Source organism: Epinephelus lanceolatus, chromosome 10 (genome assembly GCF_041903045.1).
Source record: "Epinephelus lanceolatus isolate andai-2023 chromosome 10, ASM4190304v1, whole genome shotgun sequence".
Lineage (NCBI taxonomy): Eukaryota > Metazoa > Chordata > Actinopteri > Perciformes > Serranidae > Epinephelus > Epinephelus lanceolatus.
The window spans coordinates 29,966,030-29,992,899 of NC_135743.1; the positions used below are offsets into that span (position 1 = coordinate 29,966,030).

At 39.9% G+C, this 26,870-nt stretch overlaps 1 protein-coding gene across 5 annotated transcripts in view; it reads right to left on the minus strand.

Annotated features, from left to right (window-relative positions):
• Positions 1-26,870, minus strand: part of LOC117265836 (CUB and sushi domain-containing protein 3-like) — a 268,435-nt gene that overhangs the window by 125,878 nt on the left and 115,687 nt on the right. For all 5 annotated transcript variants that reach the window (XM_078171922.1, XM_033640574.2, XM_033640575.2 and 2 more), the window contains exons 21-31: positions 25,709-25,897; positions 22,554-22,723; positions 21,105-21,261; positions 17,665-17,856; positions 15,984-16,110; positions 14,627-14,829; positions 11,600-11,791; positions 9,872-10,010; positions 7,533-7,720; positions 6,992-7,186; positions 2,577-2,693 (exon numbers count right to left, since the gene is read on the minus strand). In XM_078171922.1, the coding sequence (XP_078028048.1) occupies positions 2,577-2,693; positions 6,992-7,186; positions 7,533-7,720; positions 9,872-10,010; positions 11,600-11,791; positions 14,627-14,829; positions 15,984-16,110; positions 17,665-17,856; positions 21,105-21,261; positions 22,554-22,723; positions 25,709-25,897 (1,869 nt within the window). The remainder of the gene's footprint in view (positions 1-2,576; positions 2,694-6,991; positions 7,187-7,532; positions 7,721-9,871; positions 10,011-11,599; positions 11,792-14,626; positions 14,830-15,983; positions 16,111-17,664; positions 17,857-21,104; positions 21,262-22,553; positions 22,724-25,708; positions 25,898-26,870) is intronic.

A 26,870-nucleotide genomic window follows, 5' to 3' on the forward strand; every position in this document is an offset into this window, starting at 1 on the left:
TGTCTGCTGCATATCAGATCAAATATAGCTGTGATATGACTGATAGAGTACAGATCTGATCATGCTTACGGGAAGTAATTTTCCTTATTGCAATTTACCTCATTATACTTGAGGCTACCTTGTAAATATGCAATTTAAAAATACATCTGTCTATCACTGTTAATTTTATTTTGCATTGTTGGCGACGCTAAGCCACTTGTTTTTAGTGGAATCAATTTTATGATGATCAACAATTATAACATAGCTTTCATTCTGGCAACACACAGCTGATGGCCCGTTGCCACCCTGGCAACCATAACTCAAACATGATGTCAGGCACTTTACTGGCACTGGCTTTATCAAATATTCCTATAATAATAATCATTAAAAGCACATGATTAATTGTTTTAAAATGTACTGCTTCGAACTCTAAACCTGCTCAGTTTTCTGAGAAGACTAACACGGTGTGCTTGCACCATATTTCAACATTCACAAACATTTTACATTACATATATTTATGCCAAGGACTATACCTTGACAGCAAAAGACACACATCCACATAATATTACAGCACCCCCCTTTCTCAGGTGTAAAACCCTCAGGTCACGGCCAGAGTCATGAGATGATATTTCCAACTGACCTTTTCCTGCCAGTTCAACCAGGCTGACATAATGTCTCAAAGGCTTATGGTACGCTATCGGTCATATTAGGGACAGACTAGGACACACGTTTGATACTTTACCCTAGGCGCTTACAATTTCAATTACCTGTATACTAGACACTGAAATGTGATTTCTGCTATCGCACTGCCTATAGGCTACACTCAGCTGCCAAGCTGCTACACAGAAAACAAAATTTATCTCCATACAGTTTTATCTGGAGGTTAAAAACACTAAAATGCTGGACCCTGCATACTGTACAACACTTGCCCTTATTTTTAATGTAATTTCACTTGATTAAGTAAAATAACTAAAAAATAAAAAAAATGTGTTAGGGTGGTACTGCTGTTGCAATATACTGTACAGAATTACAAGTCGTGGCTATTTTCCTAAGAGCACATACATGCTGTATGCAAATAAGCTCAGATTTGCCTATTGTGATTACAGCAAGAAACTGTGGAGAGTTTGTTTTTCACTATAAGCCATATGATGTTTTTGCCACGGCATTATCTCTTCTGGCTTTAGCTTTTATATCAAAGATTCATATATTACTAGTTAAATGAGGGGTGCATGCTTTGGATAATTTAGGATCTCTTGTTACATCATAGCTGGAGTTGTTGTCCCAACATTTTCAATTTGCTCTATCCAAGCTGTGAATCCCAGTTGCTTTGTTAGACTACTACTCAGAATATATTTCCCTCAAGCCACGCCACAGCAGTTTGTTCATAATCAGTGGGACTTCAATAGCCTGTGTGCCTGCACTCCCTGGAATAAATTTGCAGGCTCAGGTGGGAATGTTGCTTGGCGACTTGCACACTCCATTAAGCTTTTGCAGGCAGTTTAAGCAAAGGCTGCATTTATATGCAATATTTATTAAAAAAAAAAAAGAAAAAAAAAGAGGACCTGTGGGTTCCTGGACTCCATGAGCAGTGGGAGATGGCAACAGAGGATGTAAACTGTCGAGTTGGATCATCACACAGGGGATTAATCTGTGTTTCATAAGCACAGGGCTTTACAGAATAAAAACCTCTGCCTACGATTTCTGCAGCTCTTTATGAGTAACATGGAATATTGAGCAAATGAGCATCAAGGTCTTCTGGAGATCTTTGTTGAATTATGCATATACAGAAGTGCCTGGATAAACCTGGGAATTTGTTTGCTCCAGCTATTGCCCAGAGTCCTCCGCTGCTTGACCTTCCTCTCCATTACCTTCTGTACAGAGCATTTTTCATGTCAACACAATCAATTTTTGTTTGCCCTGATCCTATTCTGCTTTTATGCCTCTTGCTGGAGCCCAATCTCTTCCATTCTTCAGGTTGTGTTTCAAGTCAGTGGGAAAAAGCCTGCAGCAGTCCCCTAATGTTGGTGTGGAATTCTAGCATGTATTATTGATATTATTGATTAAATGTGATTTCATTAGACACGCACCGCTGTGAGGAATAGCAGTAACCTTCACTGACCTTTGTCTATTCATGGTGTAACCACTGACTTGATTCTCTGTCAATTCAGTCATTATATATGAGGTGAGTATACAGGGATTGAATATTAATCAAGCAGCAGACAGGCATTTAACCTGAGTGTAACCATCAAACATACGGATCCAAATTTACAAATCACTGAAACGCATGAAACAAGTTAGGCCCTACAGAGAAATGAATTATGCAGGCCTGAACATTTTGTTTGGTAGAACTCTATGACCTATGACCAGCTTTGAGAGTAAGCCTTCATTTCTTCTTAGACTATCGTCTATCCTCATCATTAACAGAAAACTCGCAGGAAAAACACAGACAATTATCTCTCGTGGCCTCCTCCTCTCACTTCATCTTTGAAGCAAAAATATTCCTGGAAACAGTCACTACACCACTATAAGCAGCAGTTGAGCAGACTATATGCAGCAATTTTCGGCAACCCTGGGAAAATAACACTTGAAATGCTTACCAAAGTCCCCAGGGACGAAGATGTCATAGACACAGCTCTGGCCTCTGGTGTAATTATGTGGGTAGTTTGGGGACAGCACAGTTCCCTCTGAACCTGTCAAGTGACCTCCGCAGGGAGCTGTGGGGACAGGAAGGGAAGCAACAGAGAAACACATTTAACAAATGTGAAACAACCAGCCCACAATACCTGGGGAAATGAGGCAATAAACTACAATCAGCAAATCCATTTTAACTGGCACAGGTGCACAGGTAAGCAGTTCATATCACTAAATGAGATGAAAAGTCACCTTTGAACTTTCAGCTGCTGACAAACATAATTTTGGGCAGCAAACCAACATAATTTGACACTTGAGAGACACTTTGGGGACATATTCAAAAGCAAAGCGAGCTGTAAAAGGACAGAAAAGGAAGTCTGAGTTGTGTTCACAGGGTTAAAACCTAAAAGGGAAACAACCAGCGAGGAAAAGTAGTTTTTGCCTTCAAAACACATGAAAACATCATCAATCAACAAAACACACAATCACAAAAGTTCCACACGCCTCGACTTTAATCAGCTCGTAACGCCCAGCAGCATGTTTTGAGAAAAACTTGGACCAAACTCTTCAGCTGAAACAGACTTTCAGTCAGCAGGCTGTGTACATAACAAGTCCAGTTGCTCTTGTTTGGAAGTTGCTGGATAAGTGTTTATGCTGCTAAAGTCACAGAATGGTATCAAGACCCCATTCACAAGGGAGGAACCAACACCTGTCTTTGAAAACTATTAACTCCAAACAAAATTCATACCCTTGCATACTTTTACTTGCACCATCATCATAGTGTAGGCGACTAGGTTCATCAATATAAGCTGTGGTCTGTCCTGCACCTGCGTTGCATCTCAGAGTTCTATCTTAAGCTGTTAATGATGTTCCTAATTTGCCATGAGGCCCTCTAACGTGGTTGCCTCAGACCTCACGGACTGAGCCATCAGGTGGGGGAGCCTCGACTGTAAACAAACACACACGCTCATTTGTCAGAGGGAAGCTGTCACCAGCTGCTCTGAACCCCCCGTGGCCCGCACAATGCACATGTCACTGCTGTTTCACCGAGAAGCACAGGAGAAGACGAACAAAAGTGAACACAGGGGCTAATGTAGAAAGATGGATCAGCAATTTATCCGCATTTGGTTGTTGGAGTATTAAGAGGCATGTAATCAAACATATGTGATGACGGCAAGTGGGACTCTGATTGAAGCTGATTTGTCAGACAGAATGGGAGCCATGGTGCCGTGGTAGGTAAGGAATTTGAGAAGGCTGCTGCTGGGAAGGAGGGCACACTGTACTGTCAATCCACAGCAGGTGAGAGCAGCACTATGGAGAGGAAGGAATTCTCAAGATATGCTTTAATGGTTCCATTCTGACAGGTGAGTGTAGTCTTAAGGAGAAGTGGGCACACTGCAAAACCTGCAAAACCATTTTGTGTTCTGTAAAAGACTGATGGGCAGAAATAACCTTAATCCCCCACTAAAATAGGTGGGTTATTCCTTAAAACTATAAATATGCCACAGAGAATCAGGTTACCTTTTAAGATGTTCATGTATTAAGTTTCATTTCAAGAGAGCTCAGATTATCTTCAAAAACCAAACTCCAGCAAAATGTTCATACACGTATATACAGTACATAGCCTTCTTAAAAACGTGAGGATGCAGTACCATTACAAACAGACAGAAAGCTGCAAATAGAGAGGTTTGCAATGTTTTTACATTTTCAGCTGGTTATATTTGAAGGATACTGACCCAGCACTGCAATCCACTTCATTTAGACAAACACTGAAGCTAATGGAACCTAATCTAATCTGCTAAATGTATTGGGTGAGATGCTAAAATCTGGACGGACAGCAAAGTCAATGAAATTGGAAATATGACAGGAAAATTGTAACTGATCTGGGTTACGACTAGTACCTAATCACTGCTGATGACTTAAATTCAGTCCCTTTAATTTGGTTTTTAAAAAACTGTGTCCAAGAAATCTATTGAGCACTCAAACATACAGTATTTTTGGCATATCTCTACTGCAATTTCTTGTTACTTATCAATCAGTATATGTGCCAAGCTAAGCTAATCTCAACAAATGATGTCAGCCCACAAATGTACTGGTCTGAAATGTACATGTTTTGTTTATATATATAATAATGATACGGTTTAACAGCTATGTTTGTGTATTACAGTGTGATTACTGCTGTCCACAACACTACCCTACAACATATAATACAAAAGGAATCAGTCTTGTCAGTAATTACCAACTTTTTAAAGTAAACTGCGTGTTTTGCTTCTTTGGGAAATACCATCAGCTTCAGTTAATTGCGAAATAATGTGAAGGGACAGGAGCTGGCCATATGTTGGGGCAGCTGAAGCCATTAGATTTAGCCTTTAAACTTAAGTCATCAGTTCAAATTTGGTCTCAAAGTGAGAATACTAAATGGAAAGATGCTGATGGACCCTTTAGTAAAGCACATAACCCCAGGGCTGTTCAGGGAAGTTACACAGGTGCCAACTGTAAAAGTAATGAATAGCTCCCTGGTGTGAGAGTGGGTGCCCCTGTTCCCCACTGCTGAAAATGGGAGCTGAATTCTAATTCAACCTTGGCAGATCAGATACTTTGAGGAGTATTAAAAAAGGGCGTCATGCTACTGGAGGAAGAAACGCTCGGTAGTTATCTTGAAATCTTCACATCTTTTCTCACTTCTCTCATACTGTGATACTGAAAAGCTCTAGGAAATATCTTATGCTGTAGATTTGGCTGTGAATAATAAACAATTAATATTTGGTATATTATGTTCTTCGCAACACACTATGCAATTATAAAACTACAAAATTATATAACAGACTATTTTTCACTAACACTTTGTTGCTTTAACTACCGTTAGTTTAAACATAAAGTAATTCTGCAGCACGGGTAGATACTAATCAAACGCCGTGGTGTTTATACTGCCAATTAAAGTTGATGAAAGACTTTGCAGTCTGCTTTTTTCCTACTTTACCACAAACGTTGGCTCACTTCCTGTCAAGCCAGTGCCTTATGTACCATGAATGTATTTATATTGCTTTGTTGACTGCCAACCACTTGTTTATTACTCTGCTTAGATTCACTGCAGGTTTTATGTTTAAGGTCAGCTCATTGTTGGATTTATGGGTTGACAATTGATAACCTGAAATGCTATATGCATGCAGAGATACTGTCACTATCTGTGGTTATTGTGCTTTAAAGGAAAATGATTCAGTATGATTAGACTGACAGGGTTCAGCTGTTGGAAACCATGTTTGGCAGCTGGGTGTGTACTGGAGGTAAGAGCTAGAGTTATGCAAACCAGACAAATTTAAACATAATAGTTTTCACTATTGTAAAAAGCAGAAAATTTAAGGCTTTATAAAGTTATATTGTCCTCTGTTACAAGTTATGGGACTGGAGAACTTAATATATAGCATCGCAAATGTATACAGTACATTAAGGAGGACCTATTGTGTTTTTCCTTATTTTCTGTCACATATATAATGTAACAATGTTTAATTTTTTTTATTACACACGGCCACAATTTCAAATAATGACATAAACATATGTAAAACCTCAGGCCTCAGATCATTCTGAATACTCTGTTTTCAACTGTTTTTTTTCTGCTTTTGCAACAAGATGACATCAGTTTATAACAATTTTCTTTATATGGTCATCTGCTCCATGCGCACCGCTGCGAGTGTTTACGTTACGTGGCCTACACTGCCACATGTAGCTACAAGCTAAAGTCAGGGAAACATGTAATTTTGGTTTCCATTGTTAATGTCTTCCCCATTTTGGATCATATTTCTGTTGGAACATGTCTGGTTGTGAAGATTTTGGTTTAGAAGCTTTTACTGGTGATTTTTCATAGCAGAAGGTGCTACAGTTCTCTGTTAAGGTCATCCCCCTGGTTGCTATGACAGTACAAAGATGCCCAGATACTGAACACCCAGAAATAAACACAGTTCTACTAGAAACCCAAATAAAAGCATGAACCAGAGAATTTGCATGATAGGTCCCCTGTAATGTAATTTTCCATTTGGAGTTGTCATCAAAAAACAAAATACACACATATGTTCATTTTTATAATGCCCCCACCAGGCTAGAGCCCCCCAAATTGTTTTAACACATGACATAGTGATGTCTCTAATATAAAGTATTTGTTTTAATTTATTTACACCTGAAAAGATTTAAGTGCTCTGCATCAATATCACAGAATTCTCTCCTCTGCGTCTTGCATTCTGCGTGAGCAGGCTACACCACACATCAACTCATTTTTACTCAGCACAGTCTTGGTATCACATAGTATCAAATATTGACCAAACAGCTGGAGTGCAGTTCTCTGCTACTCAGGCAGGCCTTCTGTTAATGCACAAGTGTTGCTTCTCACCTTGACAGCTTGGTTTGGCTCTGTCCCACTCTGGTCTCTTGCTGTTGCCCATGACACATGTCAGAGTGGAGTAGCCCTGCAGCAGGTAACCAGCCTCACAATGAAATGTCACCATAGATCCCAGCTTGTAGTCAGTACCCATTCTAGAGCCATTCATCACATTCCCGGGATCAAAACACGCCTCCCGCAGTTTTGCTGCCAATCAAAAGAACAAAGCCTTTAGAGCACTGACAAGTGTCTAAAATGAGAGTGGTTTCTCATTAATAGATTTTAATAGTTATACAGGCTGCAAGTGTGTGTGTGTGGTTTGACATTACATAGCTTGTTAACAAATAACATGGTAAACATTGTGGAAATGAATAAGGGTGAATGAAAGGCTGGCATCAACATTAGAAAAAGTAGCTGTGTATAGTAGCAAACTTCAAAGACATTATTTTATGATTTATTTTTAAATGTATCCAACTAAATACCCTGCTGCAATGCATACACACATTCTGTAAAAATGCATATAGAATCCCACTTGCATAGGCCTTCAGAGTACCTTTGTATTCCAAATGAAAGCCGGTGTAGCTCACAGAGCCATCGCTGCGAAATGCCAAGTACATGAAGTTGGAAGTGCTCTCAATCTTCTCAGGAAGTTTACTGTCTTGGAAACTGCCAATCAGATGAGAGCTGCTGTCTGGACCATCGTAGATATACAAGAAATCATAGTTGGGCTCAATGCTGAAGCTGTGACAAGTGAAAGAAACACACAAATGAGAGATAAAACAGTTGTTATTTTGGCAAGTCTTAACCACCAGATTGTGCAGATTGTATGTGAGATTTAGAATGCATTAGGGTTTCAAAATGAGAGTGTGCACCGCAGTGCTAGAAGTGAGTCATGCCAAGTGATTTGTTTTTGCATCTCTAGACAAAGAGATAAAAAAAGATATCTCCCCCAAGAGGTGAGAAGAGATTAAATTGTTGTGACACTGCAATGGCGATGCAGTGTGAAAAGATCGTTTCATATTGTAGTGCTGTATATCAAATCACATGCCGCAGTGAGAGAGAGAGGAGCATTTGTTTTCAAAATAATGAGCGTGGTTTATGACAAAAATGTAAATAGCTTGGAGATAATTGCATTTGAGTTGGATCAAGGCAACTCCAATTTAAAATCATAACTCCATCCTTTCATTTGGCATTCCTAAGGGAGAATGCAGCATTGTGCTAACTCTATTAGATGTTTGTTTTGAAGGACAAAGTTGAAAAAGAAACATGGTGAATTTCTCTCCTTCACCTCGAGAAGAGGGAAAGTGGGTGGGGGTGCAGTAACAGCCAATGTACATATGCTCCTTCTCCAGCCCTTCATCAAACGACTACAAAAATAATACTCAACAGTCGAGAGCAACACAGCCCATGAAAAGTGCCCTCAGGCCCATCTGTGAGCTTCCTCTGCCAGTATTGCTGCTACATATTTAGATTGCAATTAATAATGTAAAGCTTATGGCCTGAGTATCATTCAGTCTGGGAAATGAGTTGCACTCATCTCACAGTTCTGCCTGAAATATTCAGTATTCATTCAGAAATCTTGTTTCACCACATTTCAGCAAAGTGTCAGGAATACCTGCCTTCTAGGTATTTGAAGAGGCACTGCTGATTTCCCCCTATCTCCCAACACACCTGGACTCAAACTCAGGTCCTCTGCTTAACACACATGGCCAACTTTGCTCAATACTGTGATGTTATAGCTGGTTCCACCGCAGAAAACAACCAATTCCAAGGCACAGCCTGAGCTGTAGTGCATCCACTAAGAACTGACTCCATTCTGTTGCAGGTAGGTTACAAACATACCACAGGTTTAGGGAAAGCTTCATCTTGTAAGCTACTGGACCATATCCTTAAAGGACAACACTGTTTTTTCCCACTGTGTCTAGTAGTTCTTATTGGGGCCACTATTCACATCCTGCAGAAACCTCACATTTCAGGATTTTCTTTTAAAAGGAATACTTCAACTCCCCCAAAAGACCATTTGTATATCAATGACTCACCCTGTGTTACCTTGAATTGAAAAAAACTTTGTATTTCTCACATGCATCCACAGCAAACGAAGAATCCAAAAACGGAGAAAATTCTTGATGAATTGAAGCAAAAGGGATTCACTTTAAACAAAAGTAATAGTACAACAAAACATCCATAGACAAACTCTCACACAACTTGTGCAGTATAATCCAAGTCTCATTTATCCAGTCGTAGCCTATCCTTTCCAACCTTGACCATGCCCTCTTCAAAGCCAGACTACATTGACAAATACTGTATTTTTACCTCACTGAACACTGGAGTTGCTGGTCAACTGTTGCCTTGATTGGTAGTTTGTGTGTGTTATTGTGTGACTTCACTAAATCTGAACTGACCCTTTAAAACACCAGTCTTTTTTCTTTTTCTGGGATGTACTGAGCATACAGCTGGATAAATGAAACCTGGATTATACTGGACGAGTTGTGTGAGAGTTTGTAAACAGATTTTTTCTATATAGTATTGCGGTTGTTAGACGTGGACCCCTATGACTTCATTCATCAACAATTTTCTGTTTTTGAATTATCTGTTCACCTGATGCATACGAGAAAGTTTTCTTCACAAATTTAACATGACACAAAGTATTCCTTAATGATTGTTTCAAATCAATTTAAGTAATCCACAAATGTCAGGAAAATATCAAACCCCAGTGCTTAAAAATCGAAATAATGCAACTGTGACAAAATCTGGCTGTTTTTTTTTTTTACATTTCATCTCACCATTTAGACACCCAGTGTCACCACAGTTCTATTTAGTGCTGTTTTGTTTTGTATTTTGACTAAAAACAACCAAACTAAGTAAAACTGACACTGCAGCAGCTCACATTACCTGATGAAAGCCAAGGAAATTACGTAGTCAGAGTGGACAGCAATGAGCCAGTCACAGTCTTTGCTGTGTGGGTATGGGTGTGGGTAGTTGGGAGAGAGGATGAATCCTGAAGATCCAGTCACATTCCCACCACAAGGAGCTTGGGAGATAAAAGAGGAGGAAGAGATGGATAAGAAAGATGCACACAGTGGTCACAAAGAAAGCCTTTAAATGTGCCTGACCTGCTGCAAACGTTTGGCTGAGCTGAATTCAGTTGGAGACAGGTAGGGAATGAGCACCTGTGGGTCATTAAATATAATTGACTCAAATTCTATGACTTTAGTCGACCTCTATCAGCAACAACCATCAGGTACTGCAATGACATCAGGCCAGAAACCAGGGCATGAGAAAGACCATGCCATTATTTCCCCACATTATGATTACAAGGACTATTTTTCTGACACTTGTCTCGCTAAGGGATTGGATTTTTCTGGTACACATTCCAATTAATTTCCAGTGCAGCCTGTTGAGTGTTTTATTCAGTAGTCAACAGGTCAGCACTGCACAAATAAGTTTGTCTCCCTGTGTAGTTGTACACATTAGGTAATCATAAAATATGATAAATATTTGGAATAAACATACAACTTAACAAATATAGAGAGTTAACAAAATGTCTTATTGGTCAAATGATTTCAGTGCTGCTTTTATTAAGACTTCTGCAACTCTTTCAACAAAAGTCCAAAACTGTAAAAATGTTACTCTATTTTACTCATTTTTCCTTGCCTGTCATGAATCATTTTGGACTTGTTTTATATTGTTTATTACTCTTGGATCTTACTGAGAGATTAAAGTACAGTAGCAAGACATTAAGGCAACTTAATAATCAATAAATGCATATGGACATTTCTGCTGTGGGGTTTAACTGGATGGATTATGTTTATATGATTTTTAAGGACATCTTTTTTAGAGCCTAAGCATGTCAGAAGAAACTCTACGTGCCTAAATCATAAAGCCTCATAAAAGGCTTTACTTGTCATTCCATTACCATTTTTTCTTGTCATTGACTTGATGAATAAACTGCCAGCTGTCATGTTTCACTACAAAGAGGTGTGAGTAACACGCTGATGAGTATGTTGCTCTTTTTTGGTGTGGTAACACTTAAGTTGTAAAAAGACAGCTGACATTTACATCAAGTTTTCACTGATACAGACTTGGTTCCGGTGTCATTACATTTCACTGAGTCGTGTGAACTTGTAATTGCACAGTGAGACCTACAAATGCCTAGCTCTTTCCTGTCCAGGAAAAAACTTCAGTTAGACCTGCTGGCAGCAACATCTAGGTTTCTTTGGACCTACTTAGTGTAATTATTTCTAATTGCATTGTTAGGTAATTAGCTGTTAAGCTCTAATAAGACAATGTGCTGGGAGACCGTAGAGTACTCCGTCTTTGACTGGCTACAGAAGTGGATTTGTCCACATAAGAGTTGGCAACGACTCAAACATATCTGAAGAGTGTTGTTTATCCTGCACATATTCTTATGACATCAGTGAGAGAGAATTATAGTCTCCGCTACAGCCGGTTAATAGAAAAACTCCCTCGCCCCCTCCTCCTCTCACCATCTCTTTCAGTCTGATCCCCTACGCTTCCCTCCCTCTCTCCCTCTCCCCTTCAATCCATATACCTCTCTCTGTTTCCTCCACACACACTCCCACTTCTCCCTCTAACCCACACTATCTCCCTCTCTCTCACCGATGCAGCTTGGAGGGCTGGGTTGCCAGTAGTATCTATTTTCCACTTGGATGCAGGTGATTCTGCTTTCCCCCTGCAATTCATATCCCGGATCACAAGAGAAGGTCACCGAGTCACCGGGCTCCCGCCCTTCCCCGTTGCGACTGCCATTCATGGGAATACCTGGATCTCTGCAAGCTGTCGCAAGTGAACCTGAAGGGCAAACACACACACACACGTGACATGCACAGACATAAACACACATGTGCATGCAAAGTACAGGGAATCAATGTGTGCACAGGAGAACACACATACACACAGACACACACACACAAGCAGTTTCATATCATAGAGTAGACAGCTGTCAAGCTGAAACTGTAGCTCAAACAGAGTTAGACCACAGAGCAGATTACTGACTGATATCAGTCAAAATCCTGCTGTGTTTTCCTAATCTGTTTTCCTAAACCACAGCTGTGGAGCCCAGAGCAACAAGAATGATCTGGTAAAATCTGATGGATTCTTCAAATATGCCCATCATGACAGACTTTACTGAGAGACTTAACACACTTAAGTTTATTGTGGTTTGGTGTAGCTGTTGCTTTAAAAACCATAAAAAAATAAATAAATAAATAAAAAAAAAAACATCCAACAAGTACACAGATGAAAAAAAAAAAGAGACACACAAATGTGGAATTAAAATATAATGATGATCACATTGTATATAAGAATCAATAAGTGTAACATCTGTAAAAGAAGGTGACCATGATAGTTCACAGTGTAATAAAGACACCCATAACCTCAATACTACATAGACGATGAAAGGAAGTGTAACTTTATCTTCAGAATTATGGTATAAAGACTTAATTCAACCAACCTTAACAAAGGTTTCTTTTAATTGTACTGCGGCTTCAAACCTGAAAATACACTGATATCCTCAAAAATATCCTGGATACCAACCACAAAATACTGTCACTCATTAAGGAAGGCCTGCAAATGTTCACTGAACACTAACATGTTTTAGTTCTGAACACCACTAGCCTTAGGCAAACTGGGTATTTAAGTGCAGTATGCATGTCTACTATCGATTACAGCTTCAAACGTGTTGATTGATTTTTACATTACGCTGCTGCCATGCCTGAGTGCTAAGGAAAAGAAATACAAACCCATCATACATAGCTTATTATGGAACTGCTGTACTCATGTGCTTGGTTTTAGAAACCATTCATCAGCAGAACATGTTGACTGTATAAGCAGACCGCCAGCAGTGATGTGTAAAATACCTGTGACTTTTACTGCACATCACGTCATGGTTAAAGGTTACATAGAATACTGAGAGATCCATATGACATGAGGAGATGTTTAACTTAAAAGCTGTACCATACTTCAGTTTAATAACTTGACACCATTTTGGGATATAATGCTTAGAAATCAACATGATATTAACCTTTAACATACTCCTTAGCATTCTTTGTGGTGACAACGCCTAATGTGTCTGTTAAAACAGACATACTGTGTGGTAGGGATGCACACAGGGTATGAAATTAACAAAATATTTTGGAGGCAATTTTGGCCATCAAAAAATTGTAATTATGTTCTAACAATAAGCACATGAAAAGCAAAACCAACTAAGATAGTGTCTTCACTCTTCAGTAGAAACCACTATAAATGAAATAAATAAGGGGTTACATAAAGTTATGGCTGCAAAATATCACTCAGATTTCCTATAATTCAACCAGTTTAAATGTGATGATTTAACCATTAATCTACTGATAGCAGTACTAATGTTTCACCACATTACAGTTACTTTTACTGTTAAAAAGGCCAAATTACTATAAATTCCTTAGATGCCATCCTGGAAGTAAGTTAATTTAAACTTTAACATTCATTCTACCTTAACTTTTCATTAATTTGTCATTGTGTAGACACAGATCACCCAAGAAATGGTTAATTTATACTTATGGTACAGCAAAGCCCCCTCCCCTTCTCTGTCAGATTACTCTCACGTAATCAGTGCAATCTCGTTGATTATGTCTGGAAAATGAGTTGAAGAAGTGACGGTAAATTAATTTAATAAAAATAAAATTATACTTCTCATACTAATTATACTACTAATGTCAGATTGTAATACTGTTAAAAATATAAATACATATAGTTGTTTCGAAAACTTGGGGGCAATTTTGGCCCCCGGAACATGGCTTTTGGGGGCATTTTTGGATAAATTGCGGGCCAAATGGCCCGTGGCCCTTGCTAATTTCTGACACTGGATGCACAGATACAGCAAACATTGGTATCGGCCTTTGTTTGTCTTGTTGGCAGCAAATATCATGACAATGATTGACAGCAGTGGCCAATATTTATCTGTCATATAGCATAAATTTTGCACTGGCTAAATATTGTGTTGGTTATTGGTGGTTCTTTTTATCATTAACCTCCCTGTTTGGGAAGGCTTTTCCTGAGATGCCCATTTTTGTTTTATAAAAAGGTCCATGTTCAGCCCTATGTTCTGATCTACGGTAAGTCTGTGCTTCATGAAAAGACAAGAACTTTGTATTCTGTATGGAAAAACATTGAGATAGCTCGATCAATGTTCTATTTATTAATGCTACTATATTTTATTGCGTCTCTCAATGCTTTTACATTTAATTGCATTCAACTTGTATTTCATAATAAGAAAGTTTTTGTTGGGTTATTGTACTGAAAATGTCTCATTTAGTAGGTACATGTGGTTGTATAACAGGCCAAAAGGCTTTTGAAACAGTTAAAAAACAGTTAAAAAAAATCATGTGAAAGAAGATTATATTATAAGGTTGTTTCATAAATTTGTTTGTTTGAATTTGTGCTTATTCAAAGATGCAATGAGGGGCTAAAAGATTTTTGAACAGTTCAGGTTTTTTTTCCCATTTATAATGAAGTTTTCTTTGTTTCCCTGGCACAAGAGTGTAAATAAATAACATATGTAATACTTATCACCTCCTCACAAAGACTCTCACTAAGTGCAGACAAATTACAGTAAACATTTACTTTACATCAACAGAAGGGAATACTCACTGGAGAAGTCGATGGCAAAGCCAGACTTGGTGATATAAAAGTCAGTCTCGAACTGTATGGTGACGATGTTGAGAGTGGAGTGGATCCCCTCAGGCAGCAGCGAGCCACTAACCTCCTTCAGAGACATTTCATTCTCAGGAGGCCCGTCCCACACCTTCAGGATGTCGTGGGATGCCTCTGTGTCGAATGCAAGAAACTGGAGACTGGGAAGGGTGAACACAAGAGACTCTTAGTTTGGCTTTAGTTCAAATTAGTTTAAGTCAAATCTTTGTATTTAACATATGATCAGAGATAACATCAGCCAATATGGCACTTTGCTTACTTGCATTGCTTTTACTTTGCATTTTAAATACAACAAAAACAAATGTTATCAAGAGGGCAAGCAGAATGGCTGATGAACTTAGCAAAGATTAAATACAGTTCAAAAGAGAGATCCATCTAGAAAATGTCTCCCCATGCTTTTGGGTATTACAGTTGAGATATGGTATCATCAATCAATTTCTACCAAAGTTAGAAATACAAGAGCACAGACTTATCTGCAATCTCATCAAGAGATACCCTGAAGCAGCTCTTCTTACAAAGAATGTGTGGCTGACTTTATGAAATCATACCATGTTTACTTCGACCTGTAAGCCCAAATGGGTTTTATTTCACAGTAATACTAGAAGCTTTCAACCAAAAAAAAAAAAAAAAGAAATGTTTCCATGTCCCGGGAAAATTCCCCTGGGTGCTGTCACAGTGTCTACAAAGTCCCTCTCCCAATCATTGTTAATGGAGCTGCTACAGGCTGTTTCTCTCGATGACATCTAGCACTAGAGGAGAATTGTTCATGTTTAAAATCTTAACTGAACTTCACAACATCTCATGAAAACATTTTATGATGTTTTCATCTTTACGTCTTTTAAAGTTAGGTGAAGTTAGGATGACCTCAGTTAATTTAAGATCTGTTTAAATTAACTTAACTCAGTTCACTCCCAGGCAATTTTCTTGTGTATAAACTGCAGTCTAATGATAACGTCCATCAAATTCCTTTTCGTTTCATCATATCAATACACTGAGTATCCTATTGTGCTGTTTTTGATTAAACTTATTCCTGATATGTTAATTTCTTTATGAGACTAATAATTTAAGGCCCAAATGTCCTCAGCACCAAATTACATGAGTGATGATGCTAAATTCAATTTGCATATTTTGATAAATTACTGCACATCTTTATTAAAATATTCTACAATTTAATGATTCTCTAAAAACTTATTAATGGCTACGCTGTGCAAAGACAAAAATGTTTCATTTATAGTGGATAGATAATATATGCATTAATATGTATCTATTATATGACCATGTTATAAAAAGATACCTGACAATGTTGCCAGAGTTGACCTCAATTGTCCAGGTGCACCTCAGGTTGTTGTCATAGGGGAAGGGATACCCAGGAGAGAGGATACGCCCTGTAGACTCACCCTTAAAACTTCCACCACACTCCGCTGCATGCACACACACGCACACGCACACAAAATGCATGAAAACCTCCAAAATGTAAACTCACATAAAAGTAAATGGAGAAACACACACACAAGCAAATGCTCATATCACACGTTGAAAACAAATAGAGGAAAAAAATGCTGTCAGAGTGCAAGCTCACTAAAGCTCAGAGTCTATGATGAGGACTAATGAGCAACAGTTTAAGCTCTGCTGAAAATGAACAATTTTTTTTTTCTTCTTCTGTTTTTTTTTTTTTTTTACAGGTAATAGGATTGTAACAAGGACTTTCTGTCTGGGCAGAGATAGTCAAAGATGCAAAACTTGTTTTGTCTCCAAGTAAGCCTTCTAATGATGCCATTAATTAACTTTAAAAAGACTGTGTCCAGAGAATATATAGGCTGGGCCTTGCACTGCAGGGAGGACACTGCTACAAATGTTAATGACTGAAGGAATATCTCATCAATCTATCCAATCTATGCTGTCTCTCCCCTGGTTATCGTCTGGCTATCTATATTACAGAACAAACGGCACTTAATTAATAGGAAAATTGCATTACATTGCCACAGTGGTAGGCTATAATCAGTATCATAACACCGGGCAAATGTAAAAGTCCTTGACAGGAGCCGGGATGTGGCCCTGGAGAAATAGCTGGAAATCCCATTTCACATTCAGCTCGCAAATACAAAGCTCACTATTCATATTGACCACTCAGTGATCCAGCACTGTTAAACAGTTAATCAATAGACTGATTTAGTTTTTTTTTGTGATGGTATTGAACATGCCATAATGCCACACCAAAGTCCTTTCGCGGAAAAGGGAACAAATACATGTTTCTTTGAAAAAGGCAATAGGACACAGTGCCATTTAAAGTGCAATTCTGCCCACGTCAGGAATTTATAAATCATTTTTTACCCTAATCCATCACTGCTAGACATCAAGAAACAGACACTGCCTCACAACACCTTCCAGACTCCAGTAGCATGCAGGTAATAGCTTTATCATTTCTCTGTCTCTCTGTCTCAGCATGTCCTGAATATGAAAGCACAGCCTGGACTGTACATCATGTCCATGACTCAATCTAATATGAATACTCTGATAATTATGCCCTGGCTTTGAGAAACATGCTGATCAATGGCTCGTGAATTAAAACATTTGAATAACACAGTCTACAAATTAAACAGAGACAGAGCATCACAGTGAAAGTTCAACAGCGATTCAGATTGTTTCACGAGTGTTGTTAATCACTCTATACTCCTAACTTTCTGCATCAAGAACACACACAGAGAGATCAATGACTCAAAACAAAACATCAGAGCTGTCTATATTCCCTTACAAAATGACAAGCAGCGTATTTTCTTTCAGCACGGTTCAATTAAGTAGAAATCATGTTGGTATAAATCCTTAGGATTAACACCTAGCTGAGCAATGTTGACAGTGTGCCTGGCCTGAATAATAATCTACTACAGAAGGAGAGAGATACAGAGAGATGGTCAGAGGGAGACAGGGACCAAATATTGAGACAAAGACAGTACTGAGACATACGCAGAAAGGATTACCTATACATGACGGCAGGTGGTTGTCCCATGCCCTTCTCTCCCCAGTCATGCACTTGAGTATGCCACTGCCGTGCAGAGTGTAACCTTGGTCGCAGCCGAACGTGATGGCACTTCCAGCAAAGTGACCCTGGTCACTGACTTTGAAGCCAAACTGCGGCACACCTGGATCATCACAGTGGGATAGCTCAAAGCCTGGACGAGTGAGATTAAGAAGCAGAGGAGAAAAACATAAGTCGAAGAATGACACAACATGAAGACCATGAACACATATAAACACAGAATTGCTTGTCTGCATTTAAAACAAAGTCTACTGGAGAGCAGCCATTCTGTAAACCAGTGCCATAATTCCATTCATTTGTATTGTAGGGGTATTGATTGAGCTTTAAGAATTAATTTCCAGTTGAGGGCTGGGCTTACAGTCCCATTATATCACTTGGCAGTAAAAGATTCCTTTTGGACACAGAGCACAATTAGATGTTCACAATTAAATGTTAAATTGAGTGTGGGCATTTACCACGATTGAGAAACAGCCCATGCACTTCCAACCCTTTGGGGTAATACAAAAGAAATAAAATAAACAAGCCACAAACAAGAAAACACTGCAATAATTCTTTAGCTCACCATGTTTGAACTCCACCATGGCTGTTATATGTATTCCTCTCTCTCAGGTACTAAATGTAAGTGTTCTGCTATGCAGCAACAGTGGCCGCACATAAACCCAGCAGTTCTGATTTATGGTCTCTTCTCACAGCGAGGTCCATGCCCATGCCAGATGTTATGGTAGTATTACAAGTGTCATGCCCAGTATAAATCTCCAACAGTTACTGCTCACATTTAGAAAATTACCTCTGCACTTTTGGTAGAAGAGTCATGAAAACATGATCAGGTTTCATGTCCAGACAAGATTTAAGCTGCCCATATTCCACCTTCTCCTTGCCCTTGTGCTGTTCGTGCATCAGTCACATCTCTCCGAGTTGAAAAAGGCTATTCATTCTGGTTGAAAAGACCAAGTATAGACTGCACTTTGAGATGGTTAAAGCCACAGTGTGTAGGAATTTCTCCCATCTAACGCTGAAATCATATATTGCATTCAAACAGATGGCGCACTCTAGCGCCTCACTGTTTCAAACACGTATTGCAACAACTGTAGCCGCTGTGTACCAAAAAGCTATGATAACACTGATGAAACCATGTCATCCGATACTACATGGAGTATTCATTCAGGCTCCTACACAGACACACGCGACGCGAGTTGACAAACCCCCACCTCACCATGCTGGCTGTGTTTACAACGTAGGACTGTTGGGGCGGATGTAAATTGAAACAAACCAATCACGTCTTGTCCTTTGACAACTGACAAGTGGCTCAACCTCTCACTCCTCATCCCTCTCCTGGCATTACTGCGCCGCTAACAGCTGTTAGTGGCCAGCGGCACTACTGTCGCATAACAAAGTCCCACTCTTTGAGCATAATGCAGGATCGTGTATTATGCAGCATCACGGGAGACAGAATCCTCGTCGCCAAGAAAGTGCAAAAGGGAATCAAAAAGGCAGCGCGACCGGCGAATTAAAAAAACAAGGGTCAGCATTGCCTTTCCCAGGTGGAGAGAGCTGCTGAAGGAGAAAGGTAATACAATCACAGGCCAGCGCTAACAGCGGCTAACAGCGGCTAACAGCGGCTAACAGCTAACAGCGGCGCAGTGATGTGAGGAGAGGGATGAGGCTGTTAGCGACTGGCCGCTAACAGCGGCTAACAGCCAACAGCAGCACTGGCCTGTGATTGCATTACCATTCTCCCTCAGCAGCTCTCTCTACCTGGGAAAGGCTACCCTGATGTGGGCCTTCGTTTTTTTTAATTCGCCGGTCACGCTGCCTTTTCTATTCCCTTTTGCGCTTTCTTGGCGACAAGGATTCCATCTCCCATGATGCTGCATATGCATGATCCTGCATTATGCTCAAAGAGCGGGACTTTGTTTCAGATTTGCCAGGGTAGTAGCGAAGCGCCTCTTGCTCCTCTCCTTCGGCTCCTCAGTCACGCAGTGCTGGCCTGGCTCTCAACGAAAACGCCGAAGGCGGTGCTGTATGTCCCTTGCTGGCGGGTGTATTCTCAAGATGGCGAAACGTAATGGAACCCCACAGACGACTTACCCGCACAATGTACAAACAAATCCGAAATTCTCCTTTTACGAGAATAAGTCAGATTATTGGTGGTGGTAATAGTACACCAGTGATGACATATTTATGAATGCAGACATCAATTTTTGCCAATAAACAACTGAAAATGTTACACAATGTCCCTTTAAGGGGTGCTAGTCCACGCTTTGCCATTTACCTTGTGCACATACCAGGAAAAAGTAAAAGGAAGTCTAATTCTGTAAAATTTAATTATGTCTAATTCTGTAACTCAAAAGGCACCTTGTAATTAGACCATTACTTACTCTTAGGTAGGCGCAGTTGCATTTAGATGCTGATGGCAATTCATTTTAGTTGTTATAATTCACTGCACATCCCCGATTAATGGACATTTATTATTATTTTTGCAGACCTGTAGTGATGCTGATCTGCACTGAAACTGTTATTTTATTTGAACTATAGAATAAGTGTGATAAAATAACCCAGTGTGCCAGGTATAGACTAAAAAATTGCCAGTGTGGGCCTAGTAACTGCAAGTTAGCTAAAAACTTTTTTGCTTTCATACTTTAAGTCAAAACAAGACTTGGCCTGTTGCCATTCTCACTAACTATGTTGAATCCCACCCTAGAAAACTCACTGGTAGACGAAAAGAATTCCGAGAGCTCAATTGCAGGTGAAACACAAAAACACTTTAAATTGGACTGCAAAATGCAGTGTCACCAAAACATTCTCTCGTCACAGTAATAAATTAGAAACGGTTAGCAACAATACACAGTCAGCAAGCCAATTAGGGGGAGAAACAAAACCCATCTATTACTGGCCCACTTACAGCAATGACCCAAACTTTCAACAGACACACACGCACACTGTATGCAGAGTCACACACTGTATACCGTGCATGCACATGCACATTGCTAATGCACACACAAACACACTGATTTCAAACAATCCCAACAATAATTCACCTGTTTTAACAAGGTACAGTAAGGCAGGCATGGACACTAATTGCAGGGGTGGAGAGCAAAGGAAAAGAGGGAAAAGGGATTCACATAGAGAGAGGCTGAGGGAGACAAAGGGTGGTGGGAAGAAAAAAAAAATAATTTTCCTGAAGGAATGGTGCAGCAACACCATGCTGTGTTAAATGGATACCCTGACAGTGAAAGACACAGTGAAGCAGGGTGAGGGTCAATTAAAATTTTCTTTAAAATTCTGCTACTTGAAATGCCTGGCTCCTGAAGTGAGGCTAAATTCACTCATTTGGAAAAGCTTTAGGGCCCTCCTCCCCCAGGGAAATGAAATGTGACTTACTGTGGTATATGAGCCGGAACCCTGCTGCTGTCGCCTCCTGGTCAGAGTAAAATTCAAGCCACAGATAGTTGGAGGTGCTGGTGAGGGACAGACCTTGCATCGACGTGCCTGTGTATGTGCCAAGGAGTGGGGCTGCGCCGTCTTTGCCATCATACACCTGATCAGAATCAAAGAAGGAGAACGTGATGGAGAGTTTTGCTGCTTATGGTGGATTAAATAGCCCCAATAAAGTAAAATTATCATATTGAGAATTAAATATTAATACTGAGGAAAGCCACAATTAAAAAGAAGGTATTAGTACTGTATATTCTCTTTTTATATGGCACATCTATTGCAAAACCAATGTCCTAAATGAGATGTGAAAATTAGACCATTATTCTTGCCATTGATTTGATACTGTGCATCTGTAGAGCTAACAAGGCAGATGGTGGGATCCATGAAGTCAAACTAAAATTAGACTGTTTTGAAGGTTTGGAGGAATAATTGTCCTTTCTCTGTCATGCTATTAATTTCATCAAACTTTGAGTGAACACCAATTATCATCCAAATATTATACTAGAACTAAAATCCAATCCAGAGTTTAAAAGCAGTGCATTCTCTAAGCAAAGAGTAAGGTACTTACATTGTTTGTCTGTTTTGTGTGGATGTGTTGCTCAGAAATAATTGCATGTTTTTTATCTTTATTTGTTGTTCTGTTTTTTCACAGATCTTTTTTTGATCCATGTATCTAATGGAAATTATTTGTTGAAGAAGCACCCTTTTGAATTCCCACGAATTTCCAGCAGTATACCTAATCTTTTCTGATTGACATCTGTGAAATAACAAGGAATGAAATACAAGGCTCTGGGCTCTTCCTTTGAAATACTACTGGGGCCCTCTCGGTTTTGTTTTTCTCTTTCTTCAAGTCAATTTAGCTCTCTAAGCATGTCTTTTCACATTTCAGATGTTCACAAAATGACTAAGTACAAGAGATTACTGTCTACACAGCTCCATTACTAGAAACACTGATAGTAGGCTACAATGCTCTGTTAATTGGAGCATTAGACAAGACATCTGCATCCTAAAAAGAGTGCATTCCAGCTGTGAAGTAGGGACTACATAGTCATTTGCATCACATTTGTGGTGCTTACCAAAACTGTTAAAATGCCCTTGAGCAAAGAAATGAATCTCTTCCTTCCCAAAGGCTTGATGATGCTGCTGCTGTTTGACCTTTGCTCTCACTATCAGGGCAAAACAATTCTGTATTCTGCCTGTCGCTCTGCCTAATCCCTTTTCTGGTTTCCCAGGTTTTACATAATAAAGAGGCAAAAAGACCTGCCTCATACACCTAAACTTTAATTAGACAACTACATTAATGTATTTGACTTAGTTCATAACCAAAGCCCTGTGTTTATTTCTTGCCTATCTATTTTTTGTAAACAGAGAGCAGCGACTGCATTGTGTCTTTACCTTGAGGATGTCACCTTGTGCGAGCTGAAATGTGCTGGCAGTGATGTTGATGCCTTTGCCTGCTTGGGCCTGAATGCTGTACACACATTCATGGCTGTTGTCATAGTTCATTGGATAGTTTGGTGACAAAAGAACTCCCTCGTTGTTGGAGACTGTCGATCCACACTCGGCTGCAAGAAAAAACAACAACACAGAGACAATAATTATTTATTTATTTGTTTTCCTTTAAAACCAGAGCTGCCTACTTTAAAACTCATTACAAATTAAACGAAGTCATGGCAAGCCCTGCATAAATATTTTTTTTCTATTTGTTTTCAAGCACTACTGTCATGTAAAATTCATGTCACCCTAGCAGTCCTTTTTTAACACAAGGCTAAACTGGTGTGCCAGAGGCAGGGTTGTGCGAAAACATGTTGGGTACTCTATCACAGGGTGTGATGGAACTAGTTTAAATGACACAATGCCTCTGCTATGAAGCAACTAGCTCGCTGGAGTCAGCTCTTTAAATGTGCAAGTAATGTAACTGAGCTTCTCTGGGGAGAAAAATCAGTGTAGCTGTATTGTCCATGAACACTTCTCCTTTAAAGAGAAATTTCGGTTTATTTCAACCCATCTCCTATCGTCCTAAATTTGTTTCAAGTCACTAGTGACATAGAAATAATAGTTAGCATGTTAGCCGTTAGCCTAGATACAGCCGTAGCGTCGGACCTGTTAAAACGTAATTGAACGGGCATCCTTTCAAGTGCAAAGTTAGTCCACTAAACAAGCTTTTTCTCCACAAAGACCGCCTCATATCGTTAGGATAAATGTCAGAGAACATATAGAAAACGACATGTAAACGTGTTGTCTTACCTTACCGGTGTTATGTCCCTACTGGTTTCCAATTTAACTGGTTTCCTTACCGAACAGCTGCAGATGTGCTGCGCCTCCGTCAGCAGTAATATGTTGTGTATGTCACAAACATACACAACATATTACTGGTGATTTTAAAGTCGCAGCCCACATCTACCACAGCGAATATGCTTCTGTAAGTGAGCACTACGTACCAGCGACATTAAAAAAAGAAAGTAAAGAAAATATGATATACACAAATTTGCGTCGAGCTGGACTCGATTTCACGTCAACAAAAAGACAATGTAACACAAACCGCACGTCTACCTGTGTGAGCCACTGAGACTCCCAGAGAGCCAGGCTTTCCTCAGGTATTAGTAAATTACGTCAGCATCCAGGTAACATTTTGATTTGGGCTGACCTGAGACAACTGGTTACCCTCGGCTTGCCTTGAAAATACCCATACATATTTATCAATGTTTCTTGTTCTTTTTCCACGAGTCTACAAACATATTCAGTGCCACATTACAGTCTGCACTACACTGCACACTATGACAAAGCCTGTCATGTTTAAAAAGTGGCGATCTAACTCGCTCACTGCGTACCTGTAGAGACAGAGATAACAGCATAACGTCATCTCTCTCGGACCATGGCGACATTTCTTTTAGTGTGCGTCCATAAATGTGAGTTTGTTCTTAGAGCTCATATGTCTCCATCAGAGCTAGCTGCCAGGTTGTCACAGAGTGTAATACTATTAATATTGTGTCATGGTAGTTAACGCTTATACAATTCCGTTTGCTTTTTTAAAATTTCGGCCGACTTTTTTTTTTTTTTTTTTTTACTCGGTCACGGAAGTCATTTAAAATGCAGCGAAGCATAATACTTAAATTAAAACATAGGCTACTGATGTAACACTCAAATTAGATTTTTAAAAAGTGCAAGTACACAAAAAACTACTCAATTACAGTGACGTGAGTAAATGTAAGCCCATGCTTTTCACCTCTGTAATGATCCAGTGGCTATAAGTGCTTGGTTTTTATTTACATATTATTTAGCGTATTTTGAGAGCATTTTCCGAGTTAGATCGTCACTTTTTAAACATGACAGGCTTTGTCATAGTGTGCAGTGTTGTGCAGACTGTAATGTGGCACTGAATATGTTTGTAGACTCGTGTATTCTGGCTCAAATAAATAAGGGTGGCCATCAAACTCTGCAAAATCAAATTCCTCCTCCACAAAGTCGAAGTCTGGCAAAAAGTCAGCCATTATTCTATAAATCTTTCATAAAATAAATGAATGAACCTTTCAGGCTACTGTCCGGTTCTGCCTTGCACCTGCTGCGGCTTGTTCTTGCAAGATTTCAGGCACAGTATGAGATCGCTGCTTGTTCTTGCGATATTTCGGCCGTGCTTTGGGAAGCAGAGGTAAATGGTAAACACACGTAAGGTAAGACAACAACTCTGAAGACCACCTAAATGTGGAATGTTAGTATATAGGCTTTCCACATCGAGAGGCGATGGGCGCCCTTATTTATTTGAGCCAGAATACACTGACAAAGAGCTTCGTGAAATTGAAGAACGGAGGAGGAGAGGGAGAGAGGCACAACAGGTAACGCTAGAGGACGACAGAGGAGGAATGGCTGCTGGAGGGCTTTAGCTCTGGAGATTGGTGGTGTAACATGACCTGTGAATGCTGTACCCCAGTGCCCACAGAAGAGGACTACCTCTGTTGCAAGGAATGGGACTGGTTGCAGCCTTAGCTAAATGGTAAACAACAAACATGGCACCACACCGGTAAGGTACAACACGTTTACATGTCGTTTTCTATATGTTCTCTGACATTTATCCTAACGATATGAGGCGGTCTTTGTGGAGAAAAAGCTTGTTTAGTGGACTAACTTTGCACTTGAAAGGATGCCCGTTCAATTACGTTTTAACAGGTCTGAGCTACGGCTGTATCTAGGCTAACGGCTAACATGCTAACTATTATTTCTATGTCACTAGTGAGTTGAAACAAATTTAGGACGATAGGAGACAGGTTGAAATAAACCGAAATTTCCCTTTAACCCGGCCTTGGAGCACTCTTGAGTGTAAAAGAGATCTCCAAAAATAATTTTAACCTAGCAACTCACATCAGTATTAATCACACACTTTTAATAGTGTTCTGCTCAAGTACATGTAACTCCACTGACTTGTTGAATGACTAATAAAAGGTTCATATCCGTGCCATATAAATCTAAACCATTACACTGGCTTACAGTGGAAATTCTGCAATACACATACACAGACAGGAAAGAAAACGGAATAAAAGCAGCTGACCACGTACCCACACACCTTGGCAGAGGGGCACTCCACATGCGGCGGCCACCTCCCAAGCATACAATCTCCTTCGCCCCCTGTAGTCGATATCCTGTGTTGCAGTAGAACGCTAGCGAGTCGCCAATGCCAAATCTGGAGCCTGTGTGCCAGCCAAACTGAGGCGTTCCAGGGTCCTGACAGGGTTCGAGATCGTACTCTGGAAACAAGAAAGTCATAAGAAATGAGTTGGAACAAAGTGCTGTCTTGACTACCAAAATGTACTTTTAATGCTCCATTATTTTGATTTGTTTTGTAAACTTGTCATTGATAATACTCTAAGGAAAAAACTGTCTGTTCTTTTGCTCCCTTTAATGAAACACTAAGTGCGTGTTCAGCCAAAGCAAGCAATATCTTAGCTCTGGGGGATAAACGGTCTTGCTCAAGGACACTTCATCAGGTCAGGATGCATGCCAAAAAATTGAACCCTGGATGTCTGGATGAAGGATGGACTCTCTAAGATAGAGGCCACTCTGCATGCAATATTATTATACAAAGGCTGTTGGTGGCCTTATCATCTAAGGTGTAGATGCAACTTGGGCTGCATAAGAAGAATAAGGTCTTAGTCCCAGCGGCATTCTTCTCACGGTGCTGTTATTTGGCAGTATGCAGAGCTATGTACAACTATTGATTCCATCACAGCAAAGCGTTAAAGCAGCATCCTACTGTAGGATGTGACCTGACAGCTTTGGCAAATTTTCATCAAAGGTCATAAAAGGTTAAAAAATGAATTCTAATCAGGAAATCTATAGATGCTAATTACAGAGCACGCAAGGACATACGCACGCACACTCACAAACTAAATTTCATGAATATTCATGGCTGCATAAGTTATGCTTCACTTCAGCGAACAGCAGGCAAACATTTAGCCAGGATGCTCATGAAGCAGACCCTCTCTCTCTCTCTTCCTACTCTATCCCTCTCTCACTTTCTTTCTTTCTCTCTCTCTTACTCTCTCCATCACTCTCTCTCCACCCTCTCCATCAACCCTGCTCACTCAGCATCACCATCTGTCTCATCTCTTTCCTCTCTCTCCCCCTCCTTCCCCAAGCTTCCTATCGCTACCTCTCTCTGCATTTCTCCATTTCTTGCTCTCTGCATGGGGGGGGGGGGGGGGGGCGGGGGGTTTTGGG